At 48.2% G+C, this 12,361-nt stretch overlaps 1 protein-coding gene across 5 annotated transcripts in view; it reads right to left on the bottom strand.

The window, feature by feature from the left end:
• Window positions 1-12,361, bottom strand: part of LOC119974981 (nuclear pore membrane glycoprotein 210-like) — a 236,351-nt gene that overhangs the window by 148,587 nt on the left and 75,403 nt on the right. For all 5 annotated transcript variants that reach the window (XM_038814382.1, XM_038814384.1, XM_038814386.1 and 2 more), the window contains exon 10: window positions 7,067-7,207. In XM_038814382.1, coding sequence (XP_038670310.1) covers window positions 7,067-7,207 — 141 coding nt within the window. The remainder of the gene's footprint in view (window positions 1-7,066; window positions 7,208-12,361) is intronic.

Below are 12,361 nucleotides of genomic sequence, written 5' to 3'. Positions count from 1 at the left end.
ATGTGGCACTGAGCTTTTATACAGGAGCTTCCGGGGGAGGAGTCCTGGGCAGAGCCAAGGGAGAAGCCCCACACAACTCGAGCATTCCCAGAGCTACTCCCCCTGGAGGACAGGTAGTGCAACTGCACTTACAATACAGACACATGTATATACAGATTATAATCCGGTGTGAATCACATTCACCACACCTACATAGGAAAAACATGTAAATTCTGTCAGGTGGATGTACCTTTGAGAAATGGGTGTTCATCAAATGGCTGCAGCGATGTCACTGTGTGGGTGGAGTTGGGCTGTCTATCTGGCTTTTACTTTTGTTTTGAGCTGGCAGCTGCAGTGTGTTTAGTTTCGTTTTCAGAGTTGGAGAGCTGCATTCAAACCAGAAGCTGTATATATCTCTGAAATCTAAAGACTGTCTCCAAATCACTTGATGATTTCAAAGTAATACCTGTTTCTGTGGCGAATTTAAACCTGCTGTCTTTATTTAAAAAGGGTTTAACTTAGGGATGTTGTTTGGGAAGTTACTACGAGTCACCTACAGAGTACTATATCTTTTTGGGGGGTTATCAGGGTTGGTAGTTGATAAACTGTTTACTGTGTGTTTATAAAATGTTAACTGGGTTCATAGAATACACATTGTTTTTGTATTTTTGTACTTTTAGTTCTCTGTTGCATCACTTGTCAAGTGGGCTTTGTGCTCCCCATAACCAAAATCTATTTAAAGTTGTGGGTCAGGTGAGCTCCATGATGTACTTTGCCGTTCTCTAAACCCTGGCTCATAATTGTAAATAATAACCGTTTCAATCATCTCCTATATAAATATAAAATCCAATAAAAATATTTATTTTTAAAAAAGGAAGGAAAAATAAAACAAGCAAAGAATGTTAAAGTTTTAAAGATTAAAATTTAACATTTGGAAGCCTTGATCTTTGCATCAACAATTTTATGTTTCCATATAATAAATTGCTTTGACAAATTAAATCCTTTTGAGCAGCTGCCAGTTAATACTGTCACTAAAAAATAACTCCAGCAATCTTTAACGACGAGGCCCCCCCCCCGCAAATCACAGCACACCCCTGCCAGCTCCAGGGAGGCCCCAGAATAGGGGTCTGGGAACGGGCGCCGACGCAGGAGTAAAACACTCCGGGTTTTACTCCGGCGCGGCACTTAAGACTCCCGTTGGGAGAATCCTGCCCTATATGTTTTAATCAAGCTGCCTCTTACTCTTCTCCAGTGGATAGAAGTCTCACCTATTAAATCTTTCCTCATGAGACCAACAGCGGTCCCAGCGTTCCCAATAACTTCTTATAAAATTCCACCAGGTATCCGGCCGGTCCTGGGGCCCAACCGATTGCATCGCCTCCAGCCCCTCTATTACCTCCCCAAGCCCATTTGGGGTCCCCAGGCCCTCTACCAGCTCCCCGTCCACTGTCGGGAACACCAGCCCTCCCAAAAATTGCCTCATCCCCTCTTCTCCGGCTGGGGGTTCCGACCAATACAGCTTGCTGTTGAAATCTCTAAACAGTCCATTCACCCCCGCCGGATCCAAGACCATCTTCCCCCTGTATCTCTCACTTTCCCAATCTCTCTCGCCACCTTACTGTTTTTACGCAGAGGGTGGTCAGTGCCTGGAACGCGTTGCCAAGGGAGATTGTGGAAGCAGATACATTAATGGCGTTCAAAACACATCTTGGCAAACAAATGGATAGGATGGGTATTGAGGGATATGGCACAAGGAAGTGCTGAGGGTTTTGGCAGGGATTGGTATCATGACCAGTACAGGCTTGGAGGGCCGAAGGGCCTGTTCCTGTGCTGTATTGTTCTTTGAGACAGCTCATCCATTCCTGGTATTAGTCCAGTAAACTTTCTCCGAATTGCTTCCAATTTCAATGCATTTGCATTTACAAAAGATATTTTTCCCTTCCATTTGACACTTTACTCTTAAACTTTCATCAATGAATATTAATATTTGGAAAATAATTACTGACCAAAATAGGCACCAGGGGCTGGATTCTCCGCCGTCGGGATGCCCCTTTTGCCGGAAGCCCAAGGGTTTCCCGACGGCATGGGCTGCCCCACAATGGGAAACCCCATTGATCAGCCGGCATAATGGAGCATCCTGTTAAGTAATGGGTTAAGAGACATTCCAATTAGTTGTCCCATTTATGTTAAGTATCTAATAATTGACACTGATATGTAAAGGTGCTTCAAGTGGCCTTTGAATCAGGTGATGTTTTAGGCAGAGTCTGTTAAAGTGAAGTAAAGGTGTTTGAGAAAAAGAGAAGTACCTTTGACTCTTTATACAACAGCAACTAAACACCTAACAAATGGTAGCAGAGGATAGTTGCTGTGCAAATGTGAAGGGTTGAAAGATGCAACTTGATGTAATATCAGTTACCACAAAGACGAGAATAGTGTAATAATCGAGTCTTTATTGAGCAAAGATGTTGTGCCTCCTGTAGCTGCTGCCAGAATGGCTGCAGCACTGACGAGTACACACATTTATACGCCGCCTACTTGGTGGAGCCAGCAGGCACGGATTTACAAATGTATCTCTAGTATACGTGTCCTACCGTAATACATATAATACTGCTAGTGGTGACTACCATATTCACCCCCTGTTCATGGGGGGTTTTGTTAGTTACGGTGCAGAGGAGCGATCGGATGGAGTGGAGCGCATTGGGGAGGACCTCCTGCTAGCGGGAGATCGGGAGATTTTAGACCGCAGGGCCAGCAGGACGGCCTTCCAGACTGTTCCGTTCTCCCTCTCCACCTGTCCGTTTCCCCGGGGATTGTAGCTGGTCATCCTGCTCGAGGCAATGCCTTTGCTGTGCAGGAACTGACGCAGTTCATCACTCATAAAAGAGGATCCACGATCGCTGTAGACGCAGGTGGTCCGCACAGACAGTGACCCAAGCCGGAATCGAACCTGGGACCCTGGAGCTGTGAAGCAATTGTGCTATCCACAATGCTACCGTGCTGCCCTTGTCGCTTTTGATCTTGCCCCGCTGTGTGTTATTGAACATGAAGGCAACCGACCGTTGGTCAGTGAGGAGAGTGAATCTCCTGACGGTCAGGTAATGCCTCCAATGCCGCACAGCTTCCACAATGGCTTGGGCCTCTTTCTCGACAGAGGAGTGCCGAATTTCGGAGGCATGGAGGGTGCAGGAAAAGGCCATGGGCGTGCCCGACGTTGAGGATGGCGGCCAGAGCTATGTCCGATGCATCGCTCTCGACTTGAAAGGGGAGGGACTCATTGACCGCGTGCATCGTGGCCGTGGGTATGTCTGCCTTGATGTGGTCGAAGGCCTGGTGGGCCTCAGCCGTCAGGGGCGAAACTGTAGACTCAATGAGTGGGCGGGCCTTGTCCGCATAATTAGGGACACACTGGGCATTTTAGGAAAAAAACCCCAGGCATCGTTTCAGGGCCTTGGGGCAGTGGGGGAGGGGGAGTTCCATGAGGGGGTGCATGCAGTCAGGATCGGGCCTTGGAACTCCATTTTCCATGACATAGCCAAGGATGGCTAAGCGGTTGGAACACGCATTTCTCCTTATTGTGCATGAGATTAAGGAGTTTGGCAGTCTGGAGGAATTTTAGGAGGTTAGCGTCATGGTCCTGCTAATTGTGGCCGCAGATGGTGACGTTATCTAGGTACGGGAAGGTGGCCGGTCAACCATTCGGTCCATCTCACGTTGGAAGACCGAGCCCCCATTAGTGATGCCGAAGGGAACCCTAAGGAAGTGACAGAGGCAGCCATCTGTTTCGAATGCAGTGTATTGGCGGTCCTGGTGGGGATGGGGAGCTGGTGGTAGGCGGACTTCAGGTCCACTGTGGAAAAGACCCGATACTGCGCAATCTGATTGACCATGTCAGATATGCGTGGGAGGGGGTACGCGTCAAGCTGCGTGTACCAACTGATGGGCTGACTGTAGTCAATGACCATCCTGTGCTTTTCCCCAGTCTTTACTACTACCACTTGGGCTCTCCAGGGGCTGTTTCTGGCCTCAATGACCCCTTACCACAGAAGCCTTTGGATCTCCGACCTGATGAAGGTCCTGTCCTGGGCACTGTACCGTCTGCTCCTGATGGCGACGGGTTTGCAATCCGGGGTGATGTTCGCAAACAGGGATGGTGGATCGATCTTAAGGGTCGTGATGCCGCATATGGTGAGGGGGGGTAGGGGTCCGCCGAATTGTAAGGTTAAGCTCTGGAGGTGGCACTGGAAGTCCAGGCCACGTAACAGGGCAGCGCAGAGGTGAGGGAGGACGTAGAGCTGGAAGTTGCTAAACTCTACGCCCTGGACGGTGAGGGTCGTGATGCAGTGCCCCCGGGTTTCCACAGAATGGGATCCGGAGGCCAGGGAGATCTTCTGGGTGACGGGGTGTACTGCGACGGACCAGCGCCTTACCATAGTTGGGTGGATGAAGCTCTCTGTGCTTCCGGAGTCAAAAAGGCAGGACGTCTTGTGCCCATCGATTTTCACCGTCAACGTGTGGTCGCGAGGTTGCGGAGTGGGACTGGTTCAGGGTGATTGAGGTGAGCTGCGGCCGATGCTGGGAGGCCCCTGGCTAGTCAGCGGCAGTGGAGGTAGCGGCAGGCATGAACGGCCAGACGAGCTTCCAGACGAACAGGGGTCCTTAGGCGCCGTCCAAAATGGCGTCGAAGGTGGCGCCGCCCATGGCGGGCAGCAAAGATGGCGGCACCCACGGGTCACACTTGGCTTGCGGCATCAAAGATGGCGGCGCCCACGGGCTGCACGTGTTTTGTGAGGAGGAAAATGGCGGCGCCCCTGGGTCGCACGTGGTGGGTGCAGGAACGCTGGGCCTGGAAACAGCAGCGACTGACCGGGTCTGGCAACAGAAACAAAGTGTCCCTTCTTCCCACATCCGTTGCAGGTCGCTCTCCGCGCCGGGCAGCGCTGCCGGGCGTGTTTGTTCTGCCCGCAAAAATAGCACTTGGGCCCCCCCAGGGTTGGCTGGCTGCCGCGCGGCGCAGGCTTGTGGTGAGCTGGAGTCGGCAGCTAGTGGGGCCCACGAGGATGCCGCGCGATCGGGGGCGTATGACTGGACGTTACGGGAGGTCACTGTTAACGCATTTACGAGCTGCCCAGTTTCCGCAAGATCAAGCATACCCTTTTCCAATAGGTGCTGGCGGACGTACGCAGACCTCATGCCCGTAACGAAGGCGTCTCGGATGAAAAAGTCTGTGTGCTGGACTGCCGAAACTGCCTGGCAGTCACAGTTCCTCCTCAAGATGTGCAGGACACACCAGAAATCATCCAGGGACTCACCGGGGTGTTGCTGTCTCGTGGACAGGAGGTGACTGGCGTATAGTTGATTGACTGGCCAAACGTAATGTCCCTTCAGGAGCTCCATCGCTTCGGAGTAAGTGGGCACATCCTGGATGAGAGGAAAATGTCAGGGCTCACCCGTGAATAAAGGACATGGAGCTTCTGCGCGTCCGAGGATTCCTCAGCGGATGTTCGGAGCTTTCGAAGCAGGCTAGCCAGTGGTCAAAAGCAGACATAGCGTTGGCTGCTTGAGGGCTCAGCTGCAGGCGATCAGGCTTGATGCGAAGATTTATCGTTTTAAAAATCTTTGCTCAATAAATTGATGCACTATCAATTACCACAAAGACGAGAGTAGTGGAATAACAAGGCTTTATTGAGCAAAGATGTTGTGCTTCCTGTAGCTGCTGCTGCCAGAATGGCTGCAGCACCGGCAAGCGCACACATTTATATGCCGCCTACTGGGCGGAGCCAGCAGGCAGGGATTTACTAATGTACCTCTGGTATATGTGTCTTACCGTAATACATATAATACTGCTAGTGGTGACTACCACACAACTTTTCCAGACCAAATCGAGGAGTGAGAAGAAAAAAAAAAATATGACTGTACCTAGGAAAAAGATGCCCAGATATGACTATCTCCCCCCTTATTTTCTGAAAGGGGATCGTACGACCAATGGAGAAGTGCAGTAATTATGTGGACGAAGGTAACTGCCTTGGGAAAGAGAAAACGAGGTATGGCATTCGCTCTTTCTCTACCTTATGACAGTAAAATCCGGAGCAAATTGTTTTCCGAGCTGGAATTGGAAGAGTTAGACTCAGAAGGTCTTCAGACTCTATTACATTATATGGATAAGATTTGTAAAAAGGATGACGAGTAAGTGCGTTTGAAGCATGGTCGGATTTTGATAGGTTCCGGAAAAGAGGATTTCTCCATTGAAGACTATATAATTTGGCAGACTATATAAAAGGCTGCAGAAACACAACCTGGAATTTTCACAGTCTGTGTTGGCCTTTAAATTACTTGACTGTGCTAGAGTGAGCAACATGGATAGGCTCCTGGTTTTGACAAGAGTTCAGTTTGAGGATAAGGATATTTTATTCGATCAGATGACAGAAGCTTTAAAAAAGTTTATGGGGAACTATTTGATTCCGATGGCTCTGATGACCCAAATAGGTCAGCCTGCAATAAAGCAGAATATGGAAGATAACACTACTAACAGGATGGCGAAATCGTATGGCTACGAACAGGTTCCAAGACTATAGAAGGAGATCGGGACCCGGAAATTATGAAGACAGAAACCCAGTTAGAACCTACAATAGGATGATGAACTCCAGAAATGCACAGGGCATGATCAATCGATGTTTTCGATGTGACTCTCAATACCATTATGCTTTCAACTGTCCAACACGTTATAATAGTGTTTGAAGCGACACATGACACGGAAGAGTCAGAAGACGAAAACGAGAGTGACCAGAAAGAAAGCATTGTCCTATTAACAAGCAGTTTTATGCCGGTAATGAAGGTGTTGGTTGCAGAATCTTTCAATTGTGCTGTATTGGACAATGGCTGCACATCTACTGTGTGTGGAATTCACAAAAACAAACTATTAAACGATTCTACCTGCTAATAATATGGAATAAAACACAGTGGAAGGGCATCCTTGAACAATTACCATATTGGCTTACAATGATATTGATATTTAATAAATGCTTGGTGCAGTTTAACAGTGTGCAATATTTGATGTATGACATTTGTCAAATTAAACATTTATTCATACCTCTCCTACTACTCCAAATAGCGTAGCTCTAATTACTTCTTTTCCATTCATTGTAACATCAACGTAAAGATAAGTTCCGTTGATGGATCTAACCAGGGTCGTGAAGTGTAATTCTGGGAGGGTGGTTGCAACGTTTAAATTCTGGAAGAAAACAAGACCCTGACCGTAAATTATTTTCCACTATGTTTCCAAATACAAGTTTCCTTTCCCAAATTAACTTTGTTTCACAACAATAACCGTTTTCAAATACAATAGTGGTAAGATTGGAACAGATAGCACGTGGCAACCTCGACCTTCACAGCAACAATTCTATTTTCTAAGGACCATTAGTACAAAATTACATTGTTAATAAGTTATAGTGTAGAGATTAATCATATTTCGAAACAAGGGGCAGGATTCTCCCTTCTGGGGAAAGACGACGGGAAAACTGGTGCCAACCACTCCGGCGTCAGCAGCCCTCAAAAGTGAGGAATTCTCCAAATTTTCAGATGCCAGGTTGACGCCCGAGTGATCGGCGCTGCTTCAGCCGGCGCAAAGGGCTGGCACGAGTCCGCGCATGCGCGGACCGGCCAGCGTGACTTCGCGCATGTGCGGACCGGCCGGCATATTTCTGCGCATGCGCGGGGGTTCTCTTCTCCACGCCAGCCGGCGGGCAATATGGCGGAGCCCTATAGGGGCCCGGCGCGGAGGAAAGGAGGCCCCCACGGAAACAGCCTGCCCGCTGGATAGGTTGGCCCTGATCACAGGCCAGGCCACCGTGGGGCCCCGATCACGGGCCAGGCCGCCCATTGGGGCCCGGAGAATCGGCGGGGGGCCGCTGTCAATGGCCCCCAACTGTCGTGGTGGGAATTCCGCCGGCCCCCGAAAAATGGCGCCGGAGAAGGAGAATAGGGCAGCCGGCGTCGGGTCAGGATTCACACCTCCCCCTGGGGATTCTCCGACTCGGCGGGCGGTCGGATAATCCCAGCCAAGGATTCTGACTCACGAGGCAGGATTCTCTGATCCTGAGGCTAAGTGTTGACGCCGTTGTATAGCTTTAAGTTTTGGGCTCCTCTACTGTAATCTAAATTGTGCCCCAGACATAAGCCAACAAAAACAACCAATACTCACGAGTGCAACATTTAAGATCATAAATAATGAGGAGTAGGTCATTTGGCCCTTCAAGCTTGCTCCACCATTCAATAAGATTATGGATGATGATAGTGGCTTTAACAGCACTTTCTTGCCTGTCGGCCATAACCTTGCCTCTCTTGTTAATCAAAAGTTTATCTATCTCAGCTTTGAACATAATCAATAATCCAGTCTCCACTGCTTTCTGTGGAAAAGAATGCCAAAGACTAACGCCGGTTCAAGAGAAGAAATTCATCCTCATCTCAGTCTTAAATGGGAGACCCCATTATCTTTAAATTGTATCCCTTGTTCTAGATTCCCACACAAGCAGAATCATCCTCCCAGCATCTACCCTGTCAAACCCCACAGAACTTTACATGCTTCATTAAGATCATCTTTCATTCTTCTAAACTTATTTGCTCCATCGGGCTGCCAACCCTCGCGGAATGGCTGGGGGTGAACCAGAATTGGCGTCCATCTCCCAGTGACTAAAGAAATCGTTCTGGGACACTGGAATTTGTCTGCTTGCTTGTTTACCAGTAAGCCAGCATGCGCATGTCCACAATGATGTCATCATGCGCCACATCAGTGGCAAAGGGAGATGGGGAAGCATTCTATTTTCTTCATTCGCTATCTGTGCCCGGGGTGAAATTGTTTAAAGCCCCACAGCAGTAGTAAGGTTTGCAAACAATGGATAGCTATTTAAATATTTGTGGATGTGCTGCATGCAAGCAATTTTCCATCCACAGAAATTAGGAAATAGAAAATCACAGGCAATGCAACAGTACTTTGGGGGGGGGGGGGGATCGGATCTCATTTACAATTTGGTACGGATAGGGTCGAATATGTAAAGGGGTACACAGGTTCCAGAAGCTGTGACTTTCTGAAAAGCTGAGCGGAGGATGATTCACAGCGGGAAGCCAGTCAAAAGACATGACCCTAGCTCCATAAGAGGGTCAGTGGGGCAAAGGGGGACCAAGCACTTGGTGGCAGGCGGGGTGGATACTGAGCACCCGGGGTTTAGAGTCATAGAAACATACAGCACAGAAAAGGTACTCCGGCCCATCGCATCTACGCCAATCAAAAATAACCAACTAATCCCATTTTCCAGCTCTTGACCAATAAGACTTGTATACCCAGGGACCCCAAATGCACATCTAAATACTTCTTAAATGCTATGAGGGTCTCTGCCTCCACCTTTCAGGCAGTGAGTTCCAAACTCTCACCAGGCTCTGGGTAAAAATGTTTTTCCTCACATCCTCCCTAAACCTCTTGCCCCTTACCTTAAATCTAACCCCATGGTCATTGACCCCTCCCCAAAGGAAAAGATTTGTTCCTGTCTACTCTATGCCCCTCATAATTTTAAACATCTCAATCATGTCCCCCCTCAGTCCCCTCTGCTCCAAGGAAAACAATCCAAGTCTATCCAATCTCTCTTCATAGCTAAAACCAGGCAACATCCTGGTAAATCTCCTCTGCACCCTTTCCAGTGCTATCGCATCCCTCCTGTAATGTGGATTCCAGAACTGCACACAATACTCGAGCTGTGGCCTAACCAATGTTTCATACTGTTCCCGCATAATCTCACTGCTCTTCAACTCTATGCCTTGACTAATAAAGGAAAGTATACCATATGCCTTCTTAACCCCTGTATCCACCTGCTCTGCTACCTTGAGGGACCAGTGTACATGCACACCAAGATCCCTCTGATCCTCGGTGCTTCCCAGGATCCTGCCATTATCATATATTCCCTTGCCTTATTTGTCCTGCCCACTTATCTGTACTGAATTCCATTTGCCACTGATCAGCCCATCTGACCAGCCTGTCTATATCCTCCTGTAATCCAAGGCTATCCTCCCCACTACTTACCACCACACTAATTTCTGTTTCTTCCACAAACTTCAATCTTCCTACCTTCACATCTAAATAATTTATATAAACCACAAACAGCAAGGGCCCCAACACGCATCCCTGCGGGACCCCACTGGACACAGGCTTCTAATCAGAAAAAAACCCCATATTACAACTCTATCAGTCTACTCTCCATCATCAGCAAAGTGATGGAAGGAGTCATCAACAGTGCTATCAAGCGACACTTACTCAGCATCTGGGGGCCATTTAGTTGGCTAGACAGCTGGTTCACGATGCAGAGCGAAACCAATACCACGGGTTCAATTTCCGTACCGACTGAGGTTATTCATGAAGGCCCCACCCTTATCAATCTTACCCCTCGCCTAAGGTGTGGTGATCCTCGGGTTAAATCACCACCAGTCAGCTCTCCCCCTCAAAGGGGAAAGCAGCATATGATCATCTGGAACTATAGCCACTTCACCTTACCTTTACTCAGCATTAATCTACTCACGGATGCTTGTGTTCCGCTAGGGTCACTCAGCTCCTGACCTCATTATAGCCTTGGTTCAAACATCGACAAAAGAGCTGAATGCCAGAGGTGAGGTGAGAGTAAAAGCCCTTGACATCAAGGCAGCATTTGGCCGAGTATGGCATCAAAGAGTAATAGCAAAACTGGGGTCAATGGGAAGTGGAGGGACCTCTCTGCTGGTTGGAGTCATTCATACCGGGCACAAAGGAAAACCGCAGCGGTGGTTGGAGGTCAATCATCTCAGCTCCAGGACGTCACTGCAGGAGTTCCTCATAGTAGTGTCTTGGGCCCATCAATGACCTCCCTTCCAACATAAGGTCAGAAGTGGGGATGTTTACAGATGACTGCACAATGTTCAGCCCCATTCGCAACACCCACCCTCACCTTCCAAATCCATGATCAAAACCATCAAGGACAGGAGCAGCAGATACCTGGGAACCCCATTACCACCAAATCACTCACCACCCTGATTTGGAAATGTATTTCCGTTCCTTCACTGTTGCTGGATCAAAATTCTGGAACACCCTCCCTAACAGCACTGTAGGTATACCTATACCTCAGGGACTGCAGTGGTTCAAGAAGGCAACTCACCACCACCTTCTGATGGGTAACTACGGATGGGCAATAAATGCTGGCCGAACCAACGGCGCCCACATCACGTAAATGATTTTTTAAAAAACTTACCACTTGCCTTCCTAATTGCTTGCTGCACCTGCGTCTCCACTTTCATTGACTGGTGTACAATGACACCCAGATCACTTTGTACGTACACACTTCCGTACCATCAAATAATACTGTCTTTCTGTTTGTAACATTGTATAACTTCACATTTAGCCACATTGTATTGCACGTCATGTGTTTGCCCAGAACTACTGCTGAAGGATGTTGCATCTCTCCAGTCAGGTGATCACTGAAATCTGCGCCCTTGTTGAAGACCTCACAAACCCACAGGACTGGTTGCGATGCTCTGCCAGTGACCATCAAAGTCACCTTGAAATTCTTTTTCAAGAATGCCTCTATTCCCCCCCCCACCATGACATCTTCCTTCCCTCTGGTGAAATGGCACAAATTGCAGATCTCTCCCTCCTGACAACCAGCTGCCTCAGTGATGACTACCATGGAGTATCTGAATGAGTCCAACAGTTATCAAACTCAACACTGCTGCACCCACTGGTTTTAATTGGTCAGGAAACCTGTCCCCATATTAATTAAGTGCTCAATCCTGTAAAAATCTGAACATTAGTCAGGTTTTCCTGGGCGCAGGGTGCTGACCAGTAAACTGATCCGGCTCCTGCTTCCATGGCAACAATCCAATGATAAGAGTGAGACTCTCAATTTGTGCGGAAACATAGTCAGCTCTGTTGTTTCTATTGAAAATGGATTCAGATTGCCAGTGTTACTTCACTTGGTGCTCTCACAGCTGACAGAAAAAAAACTATCATTCTAGTCTGAAATTATATCAAGGATGCATAAAGGAAAAACATTAAGAAAGCATTGTCTTGGGCAGCACGGTGACGCAGTGGGTTAGCCCTGTTGCCTCACGGCACCGAGGTCCCAGGTTCGATCCCAGCTCTGGGTCACTGCCCGTGTGGAGTTTGCACATTCTCCCCCAGTTTGCGTGGGTTTCGCCCCCACAACTCAAAGATGTGCAGGCTAGGTGGATTGGCCATGCTAAATTGCCCCTCAATTGGAAAAATGAATTGGGTACTCTAAATTTATGAGAAAAAAATAAAGCATTATCTTACCTTTTCTAGTTTAACAGTTGGTAACATTCAAATCTTGCAACATACAGAAAGGAGAGCACC

The sequence above is a fragment of the Scyliorhinus canicula genome, chromosome 12 (assembly GCF_902713615.1).
Source record: "Scyliorhinus canicula chromosome 12, sScyCan1.1, whole genome shotgun sequence".
Classification (NCBI taxonomy): domain Eukaryota; kingdom Metazoa; phylum Chordata; class Chondrichthyes; order Carcharhiniformes; family Scyliorhinidae; genus Scyliorhinus; species Scyliorhinus canicula.
The sequence above is the reverse complement of the archived record's forward strand: the minus strand, read 5'-3'. Positions and strand labels throughout refer to the sequence as shown.